Genomic DNA, 24,218 nt, shown 5'->3' with positions numbered 1-24,218 from the left:
CATTTTCATAAACTACACTTAAACTAACTCCACAAGTACAACTAAAAGGCAATTGCTGACTTCTGGCGGCACCTACGAAACTTAGCTAATCAAGCCATTCTAACTTCCAAAAACTGGCTTGTGGCGCTTTTACAATGGCTACTTCACAATCCACTCGTGGTACATAATCACACACGTCTCGTCTATTACAAAAAATGATAACGATAAGACTTCCACGTTTCAGATTGTACGTACAGAAAGAAGAGATGTGGCATACTGGCATATGTTAGCCAGCCTATCACTTGTAGATAGGACAAACTGAAATTGTAAACTAATTGCTAAACAACGGGATAAACACTAGAACAGAATTAGATAAAACTCACATTTTTTGAGACTATAATCCTCTATTTGTTAATGAACAATTCATGTTCATTAGCAGTTAGCACGGCATTCATAGGGAATATGCTATGCCACTATGCCAGGCAATACTGATCATAATGCCGCTTAAATATAGCCATTCAGTTGTCTCCCTCATTTGCAAATGATCACCTCCTGGAATTCGGTTGCTCCCAAAGATGACTAGCAAGGCGTACAAAATGGATCGAAAAGATACAAGGTAGCAATGGCTGTTGTGTAGTCCTTTTCTATTCAGTTGTTTTGCTTTTCTACTGTCCTTTATTTTGGCCAGTGTTGTGACTCAGTTACCGGATTGAAGAAATGGGTATGACTTGGCCATGGGTTTCAAATTTCAATAATGGAGCCATAAGCTATTGGATATCTCGAGGAAATGGAATAAATTATTAAAAAAGAAAGAGAAATCTCTTATGCTTTAATTGCTTTAATTAGTGATGCTTAAAGTAACGCAAGAAAAGACAGAGCGAAATTATGAAATCTTCCAAAACATGGAATCAATGGCAAGAGTAATAAAATCTTTGGAAACATGTGTCCCACTTAGTGAATTCATGGAGATAGACAAGTCATTAACTTGTTTTTCAGTACTTATATTGACAAGAATCTTCAAAAGATAAAAATATCTTTGTCCTTGTATTTCTTCCCCAACATTAAATTTGAACCACTTCTTTGCCTCACACAACTTCATCAACAAATACCAAGCATGAAGCAATCCTACAAACAGTCATCAGAAGACTCACCAAATACACGATCTTGGTGGCTATAGCTATTGTAAACACCAAAAATCTTGATAGAATTAGGCACATAATCACCAAAGCCAGCATCCTTAGCGAAACCTGGTAGGAAATTTTCTTCTCAACCAAAGAAAGGATGGAAATTCCAAAAGCATCCCTAAACTATACAAGAAATTTGCTGATATCATATCTGTGTAGCTTACATATGAAAGACCAAGTGAAAAAGCAGTTGATTACAATATCAACAGCTAATCATGAACCATTTTTACATTACTTTGATAAACTTAGGCAAGAATCCAATCTTAGCCATTCCTCTCAAGTTGCTCAACTGAGCATCAGCCAATTGCTGATAAAACAACTCCGACTTCAATCCAAATTTTCAACCATTTACCAGAAATCATTTGTGCCGCAAAATTTTATTAGCCATGTATCTAGTTTATCATAAATTTTTATCAACAAATATTGCCCCAGTGATAGCTAGAAGAGGTATAACATAGCCTGAACAAATCAAAATGAAAGCACACAAAAGTGCTACAGGAAAAGTCTTCTGCGACTTGTCAACTTCACTTGCCATAGTACTAACATTGTCCCAAAAATTTAGGGACAAAAGAGTGTATTGAAGAACAAATTCCAATATTTTTTAATAAACTTTTGGCCTAAATTGATCCATCTGTGAGGATGAATCTGTAGGATTGTTATCAATGACTTTAGTACAAATGATGCTAATGACATTAGGCCTAAATTTACATTTAGAGCGTACCTTGATCACCAAACTGCAGTCTAACAACAACCCCTACCCACACCTCACCTGGTTCCCCACACAAATTTCAAAATATACTTAGAGCATCTTTAAAAAATGTTATAAACATTGATAGAGTAGCAAATGAGTGAATAATACAAAGACTAATTAAAAGTACCTATTCTCAAAACTAAAGACGAAAAACTGAAGAAAGAAACAGAGCAAAAAAGACCTCTTCAAAGGCCAGTGTCATGGTATGAAACACAAGCAACTGAAGCATCACTGTTTGGTATTAAGAGCCTCCATTATAGCATCTAGCTCTATAGACTTATCAACAAATGCAGAAGAAGGGGAAATTTTCTGCAATTACACTTGTACGTGTTATTCAAATGATATTTCACCTCTGACGCATTAATGTTGTCTTAAACATGCCTCAATTACTGATTTTGATTAGCCCTATTGTTTGGAGGTGTTCAATTGCTTATCTCAGGTTTTTCAGTAGTTAACCTCAAACAAATGCAGGAAAAGGCGAAAGGTTTCTACAGTTACACTTGGATCGTGCTCTTCAGATGCTAATTCACTCTCATGCATCAATATTTTACTAAAACATTCCTCAATTACTGATTTTAACGAGTCCCATTTATTGCAGAAGTTCAATTGCTTTTCTTAAGGTTCCAGTGGTTTGCAATATGATGAACTACCTTTTGCTTTTGATTGATAGTTTAGAGAGTAAAATAGTCAATTTACATACATAAGCAGCATTTAAGAAACTGATCATCACATGTTACACAAACCAATTACAGCGTGTGCATCAAACTGTTGTACACTTAGCTTATCCACTTGAATTTCACTTCTTTTCTTCCTAAATTAGTCCTAAACATGGTAGATGAAATTTTCCCAACAGTCAGATAGAGGTTACATAAAGGTGAAGTATATAGTAAATGATGTAATAAAGTCCTGTTGAACTTAATTAACCCCAAAACTAACTGTAAAAAGAAAGATTAATTGCAAAAGCTAACAAAATGCAACTTCTACACTATGCTTTTATGAGTTATTTGATGACTTTAAAGAAAAAAAATGGTAGAGTGTTAATTTGAGTATTCTTTGATTTAGCGGTCAAGGTTTCATCATGCCCATAAAATGACAAGCTAAATAATGGTCCCCAGTTAAAGGAATATTTGAGGACCAAGCCATTGTATATTATACTATACCACTGTAGGTGAAAGCTCCTCATCATGCCGGACATTGATATAATGAACATACAAGAAAACAAAATCCACAGAAGCAATCAAAGGCCCACGAGACCCTCATGGGTGCAAATTTTAGTCTAATGTTGCCAAAAGTTATCCTATTGACAGTACAAGAATGATTGGCATTCTGGTCACTAGTCTGGCTTCGTGACCATTCTTTCAGTCCTTAACCACTAGGCTTCACTCTTCAGTCCATTGCAATTTCATTAGATAAACCGGGCAGCCACTCCTAGTCCTACACTATCAGAATTGGAGATGATTCTGCATTCAATCAGACTGTTGAACTTGCCGGAGAGCAGATCGAAGCCTTCTCATTAGTTCCTGCATTGTCAGGTTGAATTCTTTGTCCATCTGAAACAAAGTTTTATAAGGGATCATTAGTTCAAAAGAAACAAATAAGAACGCCGCATTCCCAATTAATAAGATTAGACTGGATAAAGCTCACCTCAGCAATAATGGAAATATCAAGAGCCAAACTTCCAAAAGGTGCAACATTTGTATTGACAACAGAGAGATTGCGCTTTTCAATTTCAGACAGTATTTTTACCAGCAACCCTCTGTGATTTTTGCAGTGGATTCGCAGAAGAATATTCTTATTGCATACTTTAGCTTCAATTTCAGGGAGAATCTGCTCATCGGGGCAGCCCATCTCATCTGATGATCCTTCATCTTCGATTAAGAGCTGTGATCGCCTCATAAGCACGGAAGATTCCCTGCGTTGGTTGGCAGCTTGTTCCTCGAGCGTCTGCACTCGCTCCTGAAGATGTTTTAAGTAGTTGATTGCATCTCCAAGAACAGAATTTTTATCCATCTGCAAGAAATTAAGATCTCATCATCAGACAAACCATGTGGAAAACATGTGAAGCTGTAAAGAAAATAGGATGAGAAAGTTTTTCGTCCCTACCGATGTTAGTATAGGAATTGAACTCATCTGCAGTGTAGCCTAAAAACTGGCTAAACCAATTTGATTGAATGGTTCTATTTTGAGGATAGAGCAATTGCACATACAAGCTTACATTATTCATTCCTTTATAGTAATGGGAATCAGAACAAAAAACTCTGCATCTTATATTGACCAATGATAAATTCGCTTCAACTTTGACCTCTTTAGCTTTAGGCAAAAAGACATTGGAGCAAAAATTTTTATCAGTGCCCACGAGATATTATTGTCTAGTACAGTGATTACTTTAATTAGTCGCGTGTGACATGAGGCATGACATCACAATTTTTAAAGTCTCATCAAACTTTTCTATCATCAAGATAATGGAACAAAAATGTTGGAATAGATGTTAAATAAAAAGAAAAAAAATACTAGATACCTTCTTCAGGCCAGGGACTAAGGCTGAGAGAGCCACAAAACGCTGGCTGATCTGCTCCCTTCGCTTTCTTTCAGCTACTATGTGATCATAAGTTTGCGATGCTGGCCTCACGCGACGGGCAGTTTTCTTTTTCTTTTTCTTTTGAGTATCTTTAATAATTGCATCCTTAAGATTCATATGGGATTCTTGGGATAATAAAACCTCAGACATTGTATCACCCTCGGGACTAAAACTTCCTAGTGTTACTTCTTGACAATTTCCAAAAGTTAGAATCATAGGGGAGCAGAAAGGTTGATTAAGATTAATGGACGAAGTAGAGCTCTTAGAATTTTGCTGCTTTGTTGGTATTTCAGTACTAACTAGAGGAGCTTCCATGGCTGAAAGTGCAGATAAATTGGTTGCGGAACTATTTCTTGGAATTAAGGTGGAGGAATATGTATTTTTAAGGTTAATTTCAGGAAACCCCCAATGGGGAAATGGAACTTCCTGGGAGGAATATGTATTGTCTTCTTGGGACAAAGTGTTTTGCAAATCTTCTCCTAGTGCAGCAGATAACTCTTCATCGAAAAAGTCCATGATATCACATTGCTCATCGAAATGTGGATCATCCATCCCCTGTGTTGAAATAGGAATTAATGGGATGCACCATAACCATTTGTTCAGTAATCAATGGGGCCTTTGAACTTTTGCAAGACTAAAGTTTGCATCCTAAGCAATAGCAAATTGGATTTTACAAAAGTAAGACTAAAATTTTGTGTGTGATTTGTCCGTGGAGTAATCTATCTTTTTAAAATGGATTTGAATAATAGGATACGGATCAACCATACATCAATCAGAAATTTCTAAGGATCAACAACTATATCGAAGTAAAATTGTTTTCTTCCGGTAACCAAAACATGTTGAGGACGTAATGAAGGCTACTTCTTATGCCGTTATTCCTTTTTACGTTTCTTTGTTTCTTAATCTTCCATTGACAGCTTGCTAAAGATGAAGGGATGCTTTGTACCGCCAAAAATTAACAAGTCAATAAAGAAACGTATGTGAGATGATGGTTCTCTACTTCCATGGGAAAATGAAAGAATTTAACAGAGCACTTAGGTTTACTCGAAAAAAAATGAAACAAAAATCTAAAAACAGTAGAGGAGAATATGAAATATGTAAATTTAAGGCTTACGTTTACTTAAAACATCACAAAAGATGTGGTGATTATCATCTTCGATCCCTTGCATGATTGATATCTATTAGTGAAAATAATAAACAACAATAGCAAACGGATAAATCATTAGCATGGTTATTAATAAATGATATTCTCCCTCTACGTGCATGTATGGCATCAGAGTCCAGGCGAACGTATAAACTTGTTAGTATTCATGGTGCTTATGAGTTCAAAGACTACTGCTTAGGGTAGATTCTTTCTTTCATATATAAGAGATGGTATTGACTCAGCTTCAAGAAAAAGTGAATAATGTTCAAATAGCTAGCAATTTAACTGATTAGGAAAAACGCAATCCTTAAAAACACAATTCTTACCAGATCAGAGAACCATGAACTGACTGAATTGTCCATCAAATCTTGAGGAAGATATGTGAAGCTAGTGGTCAAGGGGAAGTAGGAAGGCTATCTTGCTGGTCAACTCCGGCTGCTTAGAGCTTTTCTCTGAAAATCCTAAGAGGTTTTGGCATTTTATATACAGCAAATGTGACTAAAGGAACAATGATTGAGTTCTATTAAAATGTACAAGGAGTACATGAGACAACGACGATTGATATCAGCGCTTCAAAAGGAGCCTTCTGCCCTCCATTGTCAGGAGAGAGGTTCCTTTGATGGAGCGCAGAAGGTGAAGAATGGAGCGGAAGACATCCATGCATGTGTCGACTCCTCAGGCTGCCTCACCAAGTAAATTATTCTTCTTCTAGTAATAACTTAATGTGTTTTACAAAGTAGGGTAAATTAGATTATGGTCTTTAAACTATAGAGGTTATTCCACTTTAGTCCTTAAAGTTTAATTTTGGAAACAGTACATCCTAAAGCACGAAATGCATCTTATTTTAGTTCTTAAATTTCAATTTTGAACACTTTACCATCCAAAGTATAGAATGCACCCTAAACTAGTCTTTAAATTTTGAACAACATTTGACTACTATTTCATTAGTTTTGACAATTCCGTAGAGCTGATTTCATATTTTAAAGAATAAAGTATCCAGAATTGAAATTTAAGAACTAAAATAAGATAAATTTCATAATTTAGGGGCTAAGTATCTAAAGTAGAAGTTTAAGAACTAAAGTAGAAAGGTGTTTATAATCTAAAAGGTCAAAGTGGAATTTAGCTTACAAAACATGGTAACTTGCATACACATATTATACTAGTTTAAGGCTAGAGTAATCATCGAATGTTTTCTTTTTTCTTTTCCCCGTAAGAGTAATTAATTACATGGTTGTAGCCTGCGCATCCGAGCAGATATTATTAAATTTTTTGTTATATGTCTTATGTTTGTGTCAAATTATTTGCCAAGAATTACAGCGCTTCTGGATGATATTCATTTACTCCTTAATGCCGATGATCTAATCGCAGAATCTTAGGTGGCGTTTGGTTCGCACATCGGAGTCAGATTCGGATTCGGAATCAGATATCTTGGGTTTGGAATGAGGTCATTCATTCCAATACATTTGTTTGGTTCAAATACCTAGAATGTGTATCATTACTATAGTTGATGTTTGGTTCGTCGGCTCTTTCGGAATGGAATATAATAAATATATTATAAACCACATCGTAAATGATAGTCATTGGCTCTTTGTAAATGGGATATAAGAAATTTTCACTAATTAAATATATTAGTATAAAAGTATTAGTAAATTTAGTATAACTAATTAATAATTTCTATTAGTAAACATGTATAATTATTAGTATAATTGATAATATCAATTTTATTACATAAATTAATATACATTATATAATACATATAATTAATAATAATATTATTATAAGTTTGTAACTAATTAAATTAAATATTATATATAAAATTAAATATAAATATACAAATGTTATGATATAAATATATAATTATAATTATATAATATATACAAATATTAATTATACTGATATTTTATATAAATATAATATATATTACGTATTATATATAGTTATTATTATATATTATTATATTTAAAATAATAATTATAATTATAATTATATAACTTATTAATATTATATACATGTATATATTATAATTATATGCACATATAATATATATTTATAAATATACATATATATTATAAATATATTATTATATAATATTAATAAATTTATAATATATATTATATAAATATAATTATATTTAACTAAATAATTATATAATATAATTATATAATATAATAATATCATTATTATAAGTTTGTAACTAATTAAATTAAAGATTATATATAATTAATTATAATTATACAAATGTTATAATATAAATATATAATTATAATTATATAATATATAAATATTAATTGTACTAATATTTTATATAAATATAATGCATATTAATATTAAATATAGTTATTATTATATATTATTATATTTAAAATAATAAATATAAATATAATTATATAATTTATTTATATTATATACATGTATATATTATAATTATATGCACATATTATATACATTTATAAATATACATATATATTATAAATATATTATTATATAATATTAATAAATTATATAATATATTATATAATTATAATTATATTTAACTAAATAATTATAATATATATTTATATAATAATAATTATATTTAACTAAATAATTATAATATATATTTATATAATATACTAATATTATAATAAAATATATAATTATAAAATATTATATATATATGTATATATTGTAATATAAATATTAATTATACTAAATATTATGTAATTATAAGATTTTGGAATCACGCTTGGGTTTTGGACAAAACCCACCAACTTACTAAGGAATGGTGGAATGCTAAATTTTTAGCTATCATTCCAAAATTTCAATTCCGATAGTAGTGAACCAAACATGAATCACGGGGTTTATTCCAATTCCCCATTCCGAAACCTTTTTACCAAACGCCACCTTAATATTGCATTATCCAAAACAAAATAGTTCATATTATAACCTAATCTTTGAAATGTTTTGTTTTAAATAGTTCAATATTAAGATGCGAGTCATTTCGGAGTAAATGTAGGATCGTGTAAATAAATAGAATTTTTCTAATGAGTGCCAGTAAGATATTCGTTAAAACGCTTGAAGTACATCTAAATTACCATGTAAATACAAACTCACATTTATTGAATCCCTTGAATTGTAATACTTTTTCAAATTAACCATACTTTTTCTAAAATTAACACTTGAATCCCTTCTTATTGAGTGTCGAATGGATACTCGTTAGCTAAACTATAAGTTTAAACTATAAGTTTAAAAGATATAGATGTATCTGAATCTATTTTGAAAATTGAATGACATTCACTTCCATGATTGATAAAATAGGCATGTAAAAGATCAAATCAAACAATATGTTTTACCCAGTTCTAGAATTTGTAATGATCATTTCTTTAATGAATTCGTTTTATACAAGTACAATACAAAAGTATATGAACCCGAAAGTGTAAATTAAAAACAAACTCTCTCATGTGGTTCATGACATTCATAATATATCCCTATGTAACTTTTTTCTTATTTTGTGATCAGGTAATTGCACAAAGAACGCTCTTGATTAAGGGTTTTTGTTTAATAATCTTTTCTAAGTCAACTATGAAACTCTTTTTGTTTAACCTCATATATGAATCACGGCTCCCTACATAACATCTGGTACGATATTATCATTACAATCACGATAAAGTTGAAAGTGCTCTCCGTAGTAATTGTCAGGATTACGAGGGACAGGCCAATGGAAAAACGAACGGTTTAGAGATAGCGGTCATGAATAATCTAGTAATTTTTAAATTTTTTTTCCTACCAGGAGAAGGATAGGATTTAAAAAATGGGAAGGAGGAGAGGAATATGAATCCAAGACCTCTAAGTTTTCGTCTCTCAACTTTAATCATTGGATCAAAACCTCTTCGTCTGAAGAATATTATAGTAACTATACATAATACGTATTAAATGTTTTGAAAATCTTTTGTTACGAAAAAACTTAGATCACTCATCATATGCATTATACATATGGACAGAACCAGCATCTTAGTTGAGAAGGCAAGCCACCAAACGTACAAAAATACAAAGTTCAAAGATTACAAGAAACTTCATTATGATCTCAGTAACCACCACACGTGACATGAGGAAAACAGAACAAAGTTATTGTCGCCTCTTTCTTTCCAGAGAATTTATATGCACAAAAATCATATTGAAATGAAAGCTAAACTTGTCTTACATACACGTTTATACTTTATCAACCAATCCATTAACAAAAATGTGAAATTTAAATATGAACAATACAATTGGATAATATCAAGAAACCTCCCTTGAGGTTTTTGACAATTTCACTTGGTTTCCCCGAGACTTTGAATATTACATTTACCTCTCCTATTTTGAATTTTAGTGTGACAAAATTAGTCCATATATTAAAAAAATCATATAAGAGTTTGAAAATCATTTGCTTTTCCAAATTATGTTTGCATACTAAAATTAAAAAAAAGGACTAGAGAAATGCAGTATAAATGAGATAAATCAATCTTACAAAATTATTTAGAGTAAACTGTTTAGATGAATCATAACAAAGTCGAAAAAAATTTACCATTTCATGCTTTGAATGCTTTCGAAAATTACCAAATTCTACTCATCAAATTAAGACACTCATTTTTTAGATACCGCTAAGTGTGATAATGTGGCCTACTTCATTATTGCTCATAAGGGATATATCTTTCCCTTTTTTTCCTTTTGAAATTTCAAGCACTTTTTCTAAAGTTCAATTTATAATTCTAAATTAACACTAAGTATTTTTAATAATCAAGGTTTAGATTTTAATTCTCAATGATTTGGTTAAAGCGTAGGTTTAATCGTGTATTACCCCCTTGTAACTAGGGTCAAGTAGAAAATTACCCCCTTTATTCACAAACCTACAAATTAATTTTCCCTTGTTGACTACTAGGCAAATGTATGTCTCTAACAAAAATTCAATTTTGCTCTCATTATTAGATGATCCTTTTTCTTTCCTCTTTCTTCTTTATCCTTTTTCCTATTATATATTAGATTTCTTTTTACTCCACCGATTATAATACAATATTTAAGAATCCTTATTTTATGGTTTAACATATTCTGTTATTTTCTTGTAAATAATTTCTTTTCATAGGTAAATATATTTATCCTTATTTATTTATGTAAATATTTAACAATCACTAACTATCATATGAACATATTTAATACAAAACTTGAAGTAGTTTCTACTTTCTTTAACTATTTCTTTTTGTGTATTAATTATTGATAAGATGTTGATGATGCACTAATTATTAATAAAAATAGAAATTACATAACGCACTATTACTAAATATACATTTTTTTAGTTTCTTGTAATAATTTATGATAGTTAAATATTCGATAGAAAAATAACTGTATATGATTAAGTGTCAAATGAACTATTGATGAATATAAAGAATAAAAGTAGATGAATAAAAAGAGAAAATAGAAGTAAAATATTCATACTAAATACAAATTATTTTTAGTAACAATGAATACATATCAAGAATTTGTTAATAAAATAGGAGTTATTTAGAATAAATATATACTTTTAATTTCTTATGATAATTAAATTGTTCAGAAGATATTATTTAGTACATTATTATGAAAATTTGTATTTCATAGTAGCAAAGAAATTTAAACAATAATAAGCAAAAAACAAGAAGAAAGAGAAAAAGACAAATAGTCATTGGACAATATTTTAACAATAAGGGCAAATTGTCTTTTTACTATCCAGATACATTAGACTATTATCATCAGGGGTTAATTTGTAAGTTTCATGAATATGGGAGGCGATTTGCTACTAACGCCTAATTGTAAGGGGGTAAAATGTATTTAAACCTAAAATGTACCTAATCATCGTGACATGCCATATATAACTCTTTCTTGGCAAATAACTATCTTACATCTTGAATGAATTTTTAATTCTGTTTAGTTAATTTGTTGTCTTTTTTTATAAGCCGTGGAAGGATAATTTGAGGATGAGAATACATTTTAGGATTTTATATGAATTGTTGATGGACATACATGGGCTAATATTGCTGTACCAAAACTCAAATTTGGGGAAGTAAGTATAATACTTGAAACTTTAGGGGAGCCAAGTGAAATTATCAGACACCTCTAGGGAGGTTTTTGAAGTCGTCCCAAAATCATTAGACAGAAACATGAATTCAAATTCAAGCTTAAGAGCCGTACGCATCAGTTCAGAGGATGCAAATGTCAAGTCATGTTTGTACCTGAGAAAGTTGCAGTCAGTCATGTTTTGGATTACACTCGATTTACTTTTGAGATATATCATCATCTTTCAGTTTAAGCCAATTCTATTTTCGGCCCCGTTCAAGGCCTGTATGCCGTTTGAAATCTTGTAGTGCTAAGTGGAGAACCGGCAACTTTCCTTTGACTCAGTCATGAGAATGAATAAGCATGTATCAAAAACTGAGTTGGGATTGGCTAAATACAACGACGACTTAATTTATGACGATTGAAATATATAGAATTCGTGGGCACTAATTGCAACAGAATATGGTATATAATTCGTCTATTCTCAGCCTTGGACCAATTAAGAAGTTTATTAAACTAGTCAAGTTGACATGTTACCTATGCCTTATTTTGATACTCTCAGTTTTATCTTTAAAAAAAATCTTTACAATGGCTTGTAAAGATTAACATCGACGGCATGTGTCATGACTCTCTCCCTTATAACGGTAACCCAAGCAATAAAACTTGTGAGCAATGGCTTCAACAATGGTTGGAGTCTTGGAGATTCAGTCCTCTAAAACTCAAAGGTATTAACTTCCGAGGCAGAGCTCCTTTTAGCCCATTAAGTAGCTAATTTAGGGGGTTAAGTATGCATTTTCTTTGTGTTCTTTTCTTGTTCTCATTTCAAGAATTACCAATTTATCTCAATGTTAAGTAGGGACAATTTCAGAAACCTCCTTGAGGCTTCTAACAATTTCACTGCCCTTCCTCAAAATTTTGAAAATATCACTTACCTCCCCTATAAGTCATTTGGAGCTCAATGCTTACCTCATGGATGGTCAAATGACTTTACTATCCTTACAACTTAGGAAATATTATGCATTTATATGGACGGAAACAATTGAGTCACTTGAACTAAATTAACCATGATTTTGGAATATAAAAAATTTAAAAATCTTGAATATTAAATTTTATAACGATAATTGTTAACATTTTAAAATTTTTTTCTGTATTTTAGTAGTTCTTGTAATTTCTTTCTCCTAAAGAAGATTAAAATTCCTATTAAAATATTATTATTTCATGAAATTTTCACAAGAATAACAAGATGAATATGAAAAATACATAAAAAAAAAGAGGGTAAAGTATTAAAATATGTTTACAATTAGATTTTATTATGGATAAAATGCAATAAAATGTAACTGTACATAATCTATCCTTTCCTTTCTTTTCCAAAATATTTGGTGTTTATTTTCTTTTCTTTGTATACATAATCCAAAGAAGATGGATAGAAAAAAAATTTTCTACTTTGATCTATTTGCTTTTCCATTAAAATCATACACATTTTATTAATCCAAATGTTGCTTGAGAGTTGTTGTTTTTTTTTTAATTACAAATGATGGAAATTTCTTGTTAATCATGTGAAATAATGGACCATGTAAGTTAAAAAATAATTCAAAAAACAGAATATATTTTACCATATTTGAAAATGCCATACTTTGTCTTGTTCAATTCCTATTCAAATCTTTCAAATTCTGATACTAAGAGTTTAGGAATTTTATGTGTAAATCTTGATTCCAAATTAACAATTTTTCCTCTCTAATACTTTGATTTTTCTATTTTATGTAGTTCTATGAAAAATAGTCATTGTTATTGAAAAGATTTTCTAGAAAATATTTTCCATGATTTCCGCTGTTTGGTTCAATTTAGCGCTAAGAAAATGATTTCTCTTGTAAAATCTTTTCCATAAGTGGGTGTAAAATAACTTCACTTATAAACTTACTGAAGTTATTTTCCACCCTCTAATCCTGTCCCTTTTGTCCTTAGTTACATTCATCAACGTACGATGTAAAAGGCCATAGGAAATAGTTCAGGTGGAATTGTCCGATATGTCTCAGCAAAACATCGATCCTTTCATCGCCCCTCTGTTCATTCCATGTTATTCCTCCTCTCATACAAACGCAATCCAACCTATCGCACGTCCCATTGCATCTGCGTTGGATTTACAGAAACAATTAAGATCTATAGAAATAGGGGGGATCTAGAGAGACAAAACAAGGAGATTGGCAGCATAAAGAACGAAGAGATCTCAGAGGAACTTTTACAGGAGGAAGAAAGTCTTTTAAGATTGGCCACAGAGGAGAGAGATGAACTAATTCCATACATCACCAAAAATGTCCAGCTTTTGCTTTGGAAATTTCAATCGGAGATCTTCTAGATCTTTGAAAGAATTTTAGCGATAAAAATATTCTTGTGAGAGTTGGTTTTATTTCATTGTCATCTTCAATGTCTTATGACTGGATTATGGTTGAGTTGGAAAACTGATATTGATCATTCATGTGTCTATTGCTTTAATCTCTTCTCGGTCAAAGAATGATGGCAGGGGTGGTGTACGTGGTGAAGGAAAGTTTTTTGTAGGGGAGACGAAAGAGGAATGGCAGAGACGGCCGATGGGAGAGGATTTCTTGATATGGTGAGGAATTGAATTAATTACTCGTGAGGACAAATGTTTTCGAAAAGTAACCAAATAGATGAATATTAGAAAGAAAACAAAATTTTTCCAGAAAAAGACTTCCAATGAAATTATTTTCTCAAAGAAAATATTTTACATCCTACCAAACAGACCATAAATTCTATTATGCTCATGCTAGAGTTTAGTCTTTATTTTCTATTTTTAACTAATATTCCCTTTTGATTCTAAGTCAACCAACTTGTAATAAGTTAAGGGATACTTTTGGTATGAAATATTCTTCTCAGTCTTGAAATCATTTTTTTATCGTCAATTTTTTTTTAATTGGGCTAATTTGTTACAAGAACGTTAGTTTTAAGGGAGGTTAATGATATTTTTAAAACCTCAGGGGAAAGCAATGAAACTGTCAGAAACCTGAGGGGAGCTTTCTGAAATTCCCTTTTAAGTAAAATAACCATTCAAGTTTTAAATTGAGTAAGTATAGGCATTTGTTTTTATTGTCTAGTGAGGTGGAAAAAATTTCAGAAAGAGATATGTAATGTCACGAGGTTAGGTCTGCGAATTTTTTTTTTAATATTCAGTGATTAGTTTTCAGAAACAAAGTAAGGGAGACTGATTGTGTATTTTTTTTTATTTCTTTTATGTGATTAAAGTAACAACATTTTTTGTCAAGCTTATGACAAATTAGGACTAACTAAACAAGATTGGATCGATGGGGGAATGCAATCAGCAGAATCACATGGGATCATATGTCTTTTCTGTAGTAGACATTGTCGAAACCTGCTAGTAAGAACAATGTTAATTATCCAGAGAATAAGAGAATTTCGAGTTTATAAATAGCCTTCCAAGTAAGCCTCTGTATGATTAGAAAAGTCCAAGGTCTGATACGCAAATAACAACAGACGCCAGACAAAATTGGGAAAAAAATAAACTTGTCTGCGGCGCTGCTAATACATAAGTGTGTAAAAAAAACCTAAAAAAATAAAAAATAGGTTTAGGTATGTTTATAAAATCTAATTCCATTGTTTCACTTATCATGGTACTTGTAATAATGTGAGATACACGAGAACTAAGTTGGTCATTGTTGCTTATGGAACACTGTAAGGTGAATTACTCTGATTTTTTGCACCATTTTATTAAGGATAAAAGGAGTCACATTTAACTTTTTCTCAGTGTAATTCTTAAAGTAAAATTTTCAAAATCATGGTTAATTAACTGATGGTACAACAAGTTACCGTTCAATCTATTTTCTTTCGATGGAGGAACCATAAGGTTACTAACTAAAGCAATGATGAAAAAACGTGTGTAACAAAAGAGGGTAAAAAAGAATAAAATGAAAATAATATGTTAAAATATATTGATACTTTTGAGTATATCCCAGTTTGAATTTTTATTCTTTTTAATAAGCATCGTATTGGAATTTTAGTAGGGATAATTTCACAAATCTCCTTTGAGGTTTATGACAATTACAGAAAGTACCTTCCAAGAATTACACCGTCCTCCCCTTATAGTGTAAATTAAGAATAATAACCTTGATAAATTACTAGATTTAATGTCTTCATGGAGGGATATAATTTACCAAACCGTTAGAGAGAGAGAGAGAGTAGAAGAGCAAGAGCAATAGATTCTATCTAGTCCTCACCACTCAAATCACATTAGTCCAATCTTATTTAATTTAGTCATAATTTGGCAAGGGAAAAATTCTAGATTCCTCTGAACGTAGGTTTTTATTCGACTAGTATCCAAGACTTTTTTTTAAAAATTTTTAAGACCAGTAGGTGTGAGTGTTTTTTCTATTCTGATTCAAGAGGAATGAATTTGGTAGATAACTTTCTTACGATATGTAAGGCATATATTTTTTTTGTTTAAAATTACTATGGAATTTTATGCCTATGAGGAAAATCACTTAAAGGCAATTTAGGGACATTATCAATGGGTACATTCCACTTATCCCAGCAAAGTGAGCCCAAACAAATTTTTGAGGGAGGTTTCTATAATTTTTCAAACTCGAAATATGTTGCCCGCAATTATCGTAAACCTCAAGAGAGGTATGTGCAATTATCCCATTTTACTATCTACCACCACGAAACGATGCCGTGTTTCTTCAAATACATATATGATACAACAAAACGGAAGATCAAGACTTTTTTCCTTGACTTGCTTGGTAAAAAAGACTTTTTTCCTTGACAACTGATGATGTTTATGCTCATCAAATGTACTTTTTGTTAAGTACTACGTTTTTTTAGCTGAAAGAGAAATGATGATCACCAAGAATAATAATCAATTACTTTTCGCCCTTCCAATAAAAAAATTTCTTTCGACTTAATACACAAATCAAAAAAGAATTTTGAATATGCTTCAAAGATTTTTTTAGCGGTGACGTGGCCAATTGAAGTGGCTTAGATTCATGGAGATACAAGCTTCTTAATATAAAAAGTCCCACAAATAGCCACTCTAGCTCATATGTTAACCAAGCTTTCATTTTTACCATTAATCAACCAGCAAAACTTGGTCCATATAATTTCAATGCTATATGTAACCAAAACATCACATGAAGTATTTTATGAATGAATTTGGGCCCCGTTTGGCAAGTGAGTTTTTTGGATGTTTGTCTAAAATTTTACTGTAACTTACTGTAGAAATTTTTAAAAAGTTTTTGAAATGTGTAAATTTTTGAATATTTTGAAGTGTATAGTTTAAAAATTTTGAAAAATTTTTTTGATATTACTGTAGTTAAAGTTTTTAAAAAACTTGTAACAGACAAGCTTGGCAAAAAACTCAAGTACCAAATAGGGTTTAACTTAGAATTTTGAAACTTATGGCATAATTGAAAGGAATTCACTCCATTCTAATGGATAGGAGCTAATCCTGTTGTTATGCGCTTAAGCTATTTAAGCACCTATGCCTTAGCACCATTTTCCTACATCTATATGGAAATTATGGTCAGGTACGTTTCGCAAACGGGAATAAGGCTGTAAATGAACCAAGTTGCTTGCTAGCAGATCAATCAAATACTCAATTGAACCCGGTTAAAAGCGAGCTCGAGATGAATTTGAGTGTGTTCGTTAAAATAAATTAGATAATGAATCAAATTTAAACATGCTAGTACTCTAGTCAAATGCTCATCAAGTAGTGACAAGCACATATGAAAGTCTTAGAAGATTGCTGCTAACTGGAAGAGTTGTATGTGGGATCGATATTTATGAGTACGAAATAATTGAGAGAAGGTCGGTAATCCGTAAATTAAGTGATTCAATGAGGTGTCACAATTTTGTTAACTGTTAGTGAAAACTACTACGTTTTCACTGATAGTATATAAAAAAATTATTATATATATATATATCAATTTTTCATATATTTAGGTAGAATTTTTAATACAAAAATTATGCATAATGGAAATTATTTTAGTACATATAGAAATGAAGTTATTTCAATACATATATGTGTAGGAAGAGATGAGGATAAATACAGGACAAAGACTCAAATTTGGATAATGAAACTCACAATCATCAATTTTAGAGAGTTTCCCTCGATCCTTATAACTCAACTCTCTCCCAACACCATGAATAAATGGAATTTGCCAAACTTTAACAAAGGCCACATAAATAAATATTCTGCTGCCGCTCCAACTTCTAATTATGCTCTAAAAAGCCACTTAATCAACAAAACACACTCACCACTAATGTAATTTGCTTGGTTTAATTATCTATAAAGATTAATGACTATTCACTTTAAACAAATTTCATCTTTTACTCCAGTTTGAGCTTCAGCTCATCTCCAATGAAGACTCAACCTCGATCAATTGCCTGGCTCTCTAACAAACTCAAGCTGAGCTTGCTGTTCCTAGCCTTCATAAGATGAGTCGAACTTGAGTTCTAATTTTGATTCTCAACTTAGATGGAGCTCCAGTTCGATCAAAGTTATTTGTCAAGAATTCGAGCTCGCAAGGTGACTTTTTTACACACCTACATTTGAATTGGTGAATGCACTAATACTGTTTAATTATTCTTAAATTCCCACATGCAAAGCTGTGCCATTCAGGCCACTCAATGCAGTCCGACAACAATATCCATCCAAAACGAATAGTAACTAGAAAAACAATAGAATGGTCACCAAGAGAATTTTAAGGCCGATGGTGGTTCAGTTTCTTAGATTTCTTCCTGACTCCTTTGAGTCATCTCCTTCCTTTAGTATAGAGTAGGAGTAGATGTAAATTAGAATCTATCGTGTCCGGAAAAAAAAAAAAGAGAATAGTAACTAGAAAAACATGACGGATGAACATGGAAAAAGACAAATTCGCTCGTGCAAACCAAAAGCGATGGTGATTCAGAATCAGAATTATGGCTAGCAACCAATATACTAGGCACCGGCTGCTGGTGGTAAACCTACAGGCCTTTGGTTATTCTCGTGATTCAGGCTTTGTTATAAAGGCCAAAATATGTGTTTTTATACTAATTTCTAGACTGCATCTTGCTAAGGCCATCCTAAAAGATTTCTGTCGCTTCTTAGCAACACCCAGAGCTACTTTATTGTGTCGCCATCAGTTTGGTCGCCATAGTCGCCCGTCTGTCTCTCTTTGATATGCAAGATAGAGTGTTTGACAATGACTTTATTTCTTCCAAAAGCGTTCATTCACAATGACAGTACATCACATCGTGCTTGTCCCCATTTTTCTCCCCCAGAAAGAAAAAAAAAATTCCTCGTGCTTGACCTTTACTTTAAAGCACCTGACATAATTAGTGATGCGATAAGATTCGGTGGGGTTCATTCCATCAAAATGGACAACCATTTTCATAACTTTAAGGCATGGGAAGTAGGTTGCGAGTGAGGTTGATCCCTATGGCTTAAAAAATAATGTACCATTTGGAGATATGCTATGATCTTATTTACTTAATCATGTTGCTGTATCTCCTATGTCGATTGCACTTGGAACAAGAAAAATTATCATCAACTTTAGAAGTTAGATCTACATGTAAGTTTTTTACCACCCCTCCATTGTTACAATATTGTGGTTGTGTTATACACTGGATTTAAGAAACAATTGAGAAAACTTCAAATTGACAACTAGAATTACCAAAATAGTGGAGTTGAAGTAGCCCAGTAATTCATTGATGTGATTGGGCAGCAACATAAAAAGATTATGTTAACATATACTGTTGGTTGCTAGAGTAGGACATGTTTATCTTCTTCAACAAAATAGGCACAGACATGAAATAGAATGCGACTTGAATTAAAGAGCAACATATTGATGGCATGTTTCAAATTTGAGTTCACCAGCCTTTGAAGCTGGAGTGTTTCTGGGCTTGTAGAAGACTAGATGCAACACATCTTTTGTTTCTCTTACAATATGCAGAATGATGCAATGGCCTGGTTTGGAAATTTTGGATAGGTAAAAAAAATTTAAAAAAAAAAATACAGAGAGCTGAAGTCATTAGAGAAAAGAGAAAAACGTACAATAAAGTTATAAGTTTTCTCTTTTCATGTTCCATATAAATATCACCAAAAATCGAATGATCAGAATTATTTTAACCATTATCAATATGCTTTATTTAATGCATTAGTCTGTCTGCTATAATTAGCAAATCCAAAACTATTTACGGATTTTTTTTTTGACATTAATGATCAGAAGTATATATTACTTGTTTATTTAACAAATTGGGTATCTCCACCATGCAGATCTCACCAGAAAAAATACATTTCCTTTTGAATAATAGTCTTCTTAAAGGTGGTGTCAAATATTTCAAGGAATGATTCCGATCAATATTGCTTATCAGAAATATTGTCCATTGGTATAGCTATTGTCTTACCAGTGGAAGTCTTGCAGCCTTTCGCTCCAACAGGATTTCGTCATAGATTTCATCAATTTTCATCTACCTTGCAAAAGTTGTGCTAGACCTTGCAAAATTTGTAATGGATATTATCAATGGAGTCCACTTGAATTCATGGACGAAGATGGAGCGGTAGAGAAGATAGAGTGAGTAGACGTGAATAAAGAAACTTAGAATTCTTTCTTTACAAATAATTCCCAATGTGTATAAGAAAATTTAATGAAATATTGAAACTAGAGCTTTTCTTAAATTGAATTTTTCCAAAATTAGTAAGCATTCAAATTGGTCAAAAAAAAGGTTATTTTGAGGTGGTATTATTGATGTGAATATTGCAATAACCATAAAAATTTATTTTTAGTTAGTATGTTATTAATTTAATTCACTAAGGGTAAAAGTAAAGGATTAATGTTTTATATACTGATATTGTATAAACCATTACTATTGAATACATGACAATTCATATGAATTTAAATTTAAAATCCAAAATTTACTTATGTTTTCATGCATCCAACCATAATAATATATAAATTGTTAGTATATATAAGATTTACTCAACAGTAAAATATGATAGATTTTAGTTACAGGATAAATTTCAAGAGAGGGGAGGATAAGTTGGTTCTATCCATTATCCCTTAACTAAGTTTTAGCTAAAATAAGTACAGAATGTGAGTTAGTGTGTGAGTGTGGGTAGGATGGTTACTAAAAATGAACTTCTTAAAAGTGGTATATTATCAAACCTTAAATAAAAACTTACGATATTTTTCATTCTGGTTACTACTCTGTCCATCAGAAACTAAAAGTATCAGTGGAGACGAAAGATTCTGGCGATCAACTAGAGTCTCATTTAGGACAAATATTTTCACAAACCTAAAAGCAAGTAAGTTCTCTAATTTAGTGGGGAGAGGGACGATGGGTTCGGTGGTTCAGGGGGTGGGAATGTAATTAAAAAGTCTCAAATTCAAACCCTCACACTTACACTTAAAAAAAAAAAAGAAAAAAAGAAGGTTCTCAAAGTCACCAGTGTTTGGCGACGGCCGGCCAACTATGGCTGCCAAGGGCCATGGCAGCCAGTAGCCAGCAACGATGCTGCTTCATTTTATAGCTACAGCAGTAGCAGCTGCTGTTGTTGCTTTAGGCAGAACCATCAATAATGAAGGAAATGATGACGATGATGATGGTGGTGATGGTGGTGATGGTGATCAGGGTTTGTACGATAGGGTTTTGTATCATAGGCTTTTCTGATTTGGATGATGATATCCATTTTGAAAACGGGTCGGGTTATTTGAGTCAATGGGTTTGACTATTCAAAATGAAACGAGTCTGAATTAGTTGGGTTTTCCTTATGGGCTGCCTAACTAAAATAAGTGGCCAATTCTGATCATTTTAACTTGGTAAAAGGAGAACAATATAACTTGTGCGGAAGTTAGTTTTGGGCCTATTAACTCTTCAAAAAGGTAATTGGACCTATTTAAGAAGCTTAATAACTAAAGTGTGAATATTTTATTGTAACTGAATCATAAAGACCAAATACAGCCATTAGTTAGGCTTACATTGGCATATTAAATCAAGTGTCAAAATGGATAAGAGTATATTTTACGTGTGTTTAAGCGTGTTTTATTAGTTAGTTTTGGTGTATTTTAACTACTTTTATAGCTAATTAACTAGAATTTTAGTGAAAATATGCATTTTGTGGTTTAAGTGGTAAAAACTGCATTTTTATGGATTTTAATGGTGAAAACTTCATGTTTTTGTAGGTTTAAAGATTCAATCATCAAAGGGGGTGAATTGAAAAGAGAAGTGAATGATTATTGATGATTTGAAGTAGTTTAAAGAAGACATGAAGTGCAAAACATTCAAAGGAAGAAATGCAAGTGAAGACAGTTTTGACACTTCATGGTATTTCAGCTATATCTTGAGTTACAAGTATTGGATTGAGGTGATTCTTGAATCATTTTGAAGATAATAGATAGATCTACATTTGGTATGAAGATATCGAAATCCAGTTCAGATATTTTCATTATCAAAAAGTCGAAATACAAAAGTGCATGTTCATGGTTGAAAGCTGAAACAAAGTTCTGCCTAGTAGAGGGAATTTTAGTCATTTCTCGGTCCACAGAGCTCCAAATTGGATGATTTTTAATGCATTGGAAAGTTAACTCAAAGAGCTACAACTTTCATATTTTACACAAGAGCTAGTTCAGCCTTTAACATTGCAAAAATATCAGTTGAAATTGGATAAAAAATGAAGCAAGGATGAATTATGCCCAGAAAAGTGCAAACCTGCAAAGAGTAAAACCGCGGGGGGGGGGGGGGGGGAGGGATCAAAACGCGGGCACAGGCCACGTTTTCTACCCGCGTTTTAGTGGATTTCAGCTGCAACTTGTGCTCTTTTCACACAACCTATTTGACCACTTTTTCTGCAAAGATTCCGGCTGAAAATGATCAGATGAATATGGAAACTCTGAGAAGCAATCTTTGAGAGTTTCAAGAGTCAAAAATGCCAATTAGAAAACAACTCATTTTGGCTCTTGAATCCTCTATAAATAGCAGCCTTTGGAGACCATTTTAAGAAGAACTTTGGAAGGCTAGAAAAACTCATCAAAAATGTAGCTTTCATTAGAATTTCCTTAGTTCATTAGTTAGGGTAGTATAGAGTAATTAGTGTAGTTTTTCCTTCTTGTATTTGTAGTTAGATTTGGAAGAAGATTGAAGAGCAAAGATGGAGAGTTTAAAACTCATGTGACAAGGGTGACATCTCTCCTATCACTTTTTCTTTTGTATTTAAGTTCATGTTTAACTATAATACAAGTTTGGATCTTATTTTCATATTTTGCTAAAGTTTATGCCTAGAGTATGGATGAACTTTCTATATCTTGTTTGTGATGTTTACTTGCTTATGTGATTATATTATTTTGAACAAGTTATTTATCACTTTTGCTTTTCTAATCATGATTAACCAACCATTAATTGTGATTATCTAAAGGTGTTAAGTTTGCAATGAGAATTATAATTTAACACTAGTTCAAGAAAGTGATAAACCTAGGGAGTTCACCCACGAAAGTAGAGGTGCACCTATGTGGCTTTAGTGATTTGTTTCATTTAATTTCATAGAAGAAATGAGCTTGTAGTTAATTTCATAACCACGAGAGTAGGTATGGTTTAGCTACAAGTATAGTTAATTCACTACGAGAGTAGATTTTACATACATTAGGAAATTATGTCATAACTAGCCAAGATAATAGCATTCACTTAACCGGTAATTTCATTTGCAAGAGTAATAAGGAATTCCATATCTCTAGGAGTTTTTTAGTGTTATTTTCATTACTTTTATGTTTATGGTAGTCTAGATAATAAAGGAGTTCGAAAAACACCAGTAATTGAAAATCTTCTCTGTGGGATCGACCCTTAATACCCTATACTCGCTCACGACCTGTATACTTGCAGAGAAATCGCGTATGGGATATTTAGAATGTTATAAATGTAAAACTTAATTGTGGATGAGCTAATTGTATATGCATACCCCACGCACATCAAAAATTAAAAATTTTCATATTATTATTTAATAGTGTTTTAATCAAGTCAGGATTTTAGTAATTCTATTGGAGCCAAGTTATGGCAGTTTTATTGTTTAAGAATTAGTATCTTATTAGGAAATTTCTTATGGTTGTAAGACTTGTTTATCAAGTCATCTAGTCTATAAATATGGAGTCATATTATTGTGTTTAGTTGAGAAGAGTGAAGGATTGAGAGTCTTGCTCTTATGACGTGATTAATAGATTATTATTAGTATTATTTCTCTTCTCCTACACATATTAATATGTGTGTAAATTGCCTTTCCATATACATTAACTTTATCAAATATATCTCCTATATATTTTTTGGTAAATTTTTTGGGTTCTACTGCTTAGACTTCTATTCATTTAGTTTTGATAACATTGTTATCGATACTATTTAAATGCAAAAATTAAGAGGTTAGAGTTCAAAGTGTCTAAAATTGGAATTTAAAGTATAAAACAAAAATGAGGTACAAGTTAGAAAGTCCAAAATGACATTGTTCCTATCTAATACCTACATTGCATTATTCTATTAGTGTCTGATACCAAAATC

The 24,218-nt window shown here is 31.6% G+C and overlaps 1 protein-coding gene and 1 pseudogene across 1 annotated transcript; both read right to left on the bottom strand.

The window, feature by feature from the left end:
- Positions 1-862: 862 nt before the first annotated feature.
- On the bottom strand, positions 863-2,275 carry LOC113729425 (probable polyamine transporter At3g13620; annotated as a pseudogene).
- Positions 2,276-3,004: 729 nt separating this feature from the next.
- LOC113732873 (transcription factor bHLH25) lies at positions 3,005-5,041 on the bottom strand. Its single transcript, XM_072080900.1, has 3 exons — positions 4,433-5,041; positions 3,559-3,924; positions 3,005-3,464 (listed from the first exon to the last, which is right to left on the bottom strand). Exons 1-3 carry the CDS (start codon positions 5,006-5,008, stop codon positions 3,381-3,383), a joined length of 1,026 nt encoding a protein of 341 aa, XP_071937001.1. The 5' UTR covers positions 5,009-5,041; the 3' UTR covers positions 3,005-3,380.
- Positions 5,042-24,218: the final 19,177 nt, after the last annotated feature.

The sequence above is a fragment of the Coffea arabica genome, chromosome 2e (assembly GCF_036785885.1).
Source record: "Coffea arabica cultivar ET-39 chromosome 2e, Coffea Arabica ET-39 HiFi, whole genome shotgun sequence".
Lineage (NCBI taxonomy): Eukaryota > Viridiplantae > Streptophyta > Magnoliopsida > Gentianales > Rubiaceae > Coffea > Coffea arabica.
The sequence above is the reverse complement of the archived record's forward strand: the minus strand, read 5'-3'. Positions and strand labels throughout refer to the sequence as shown.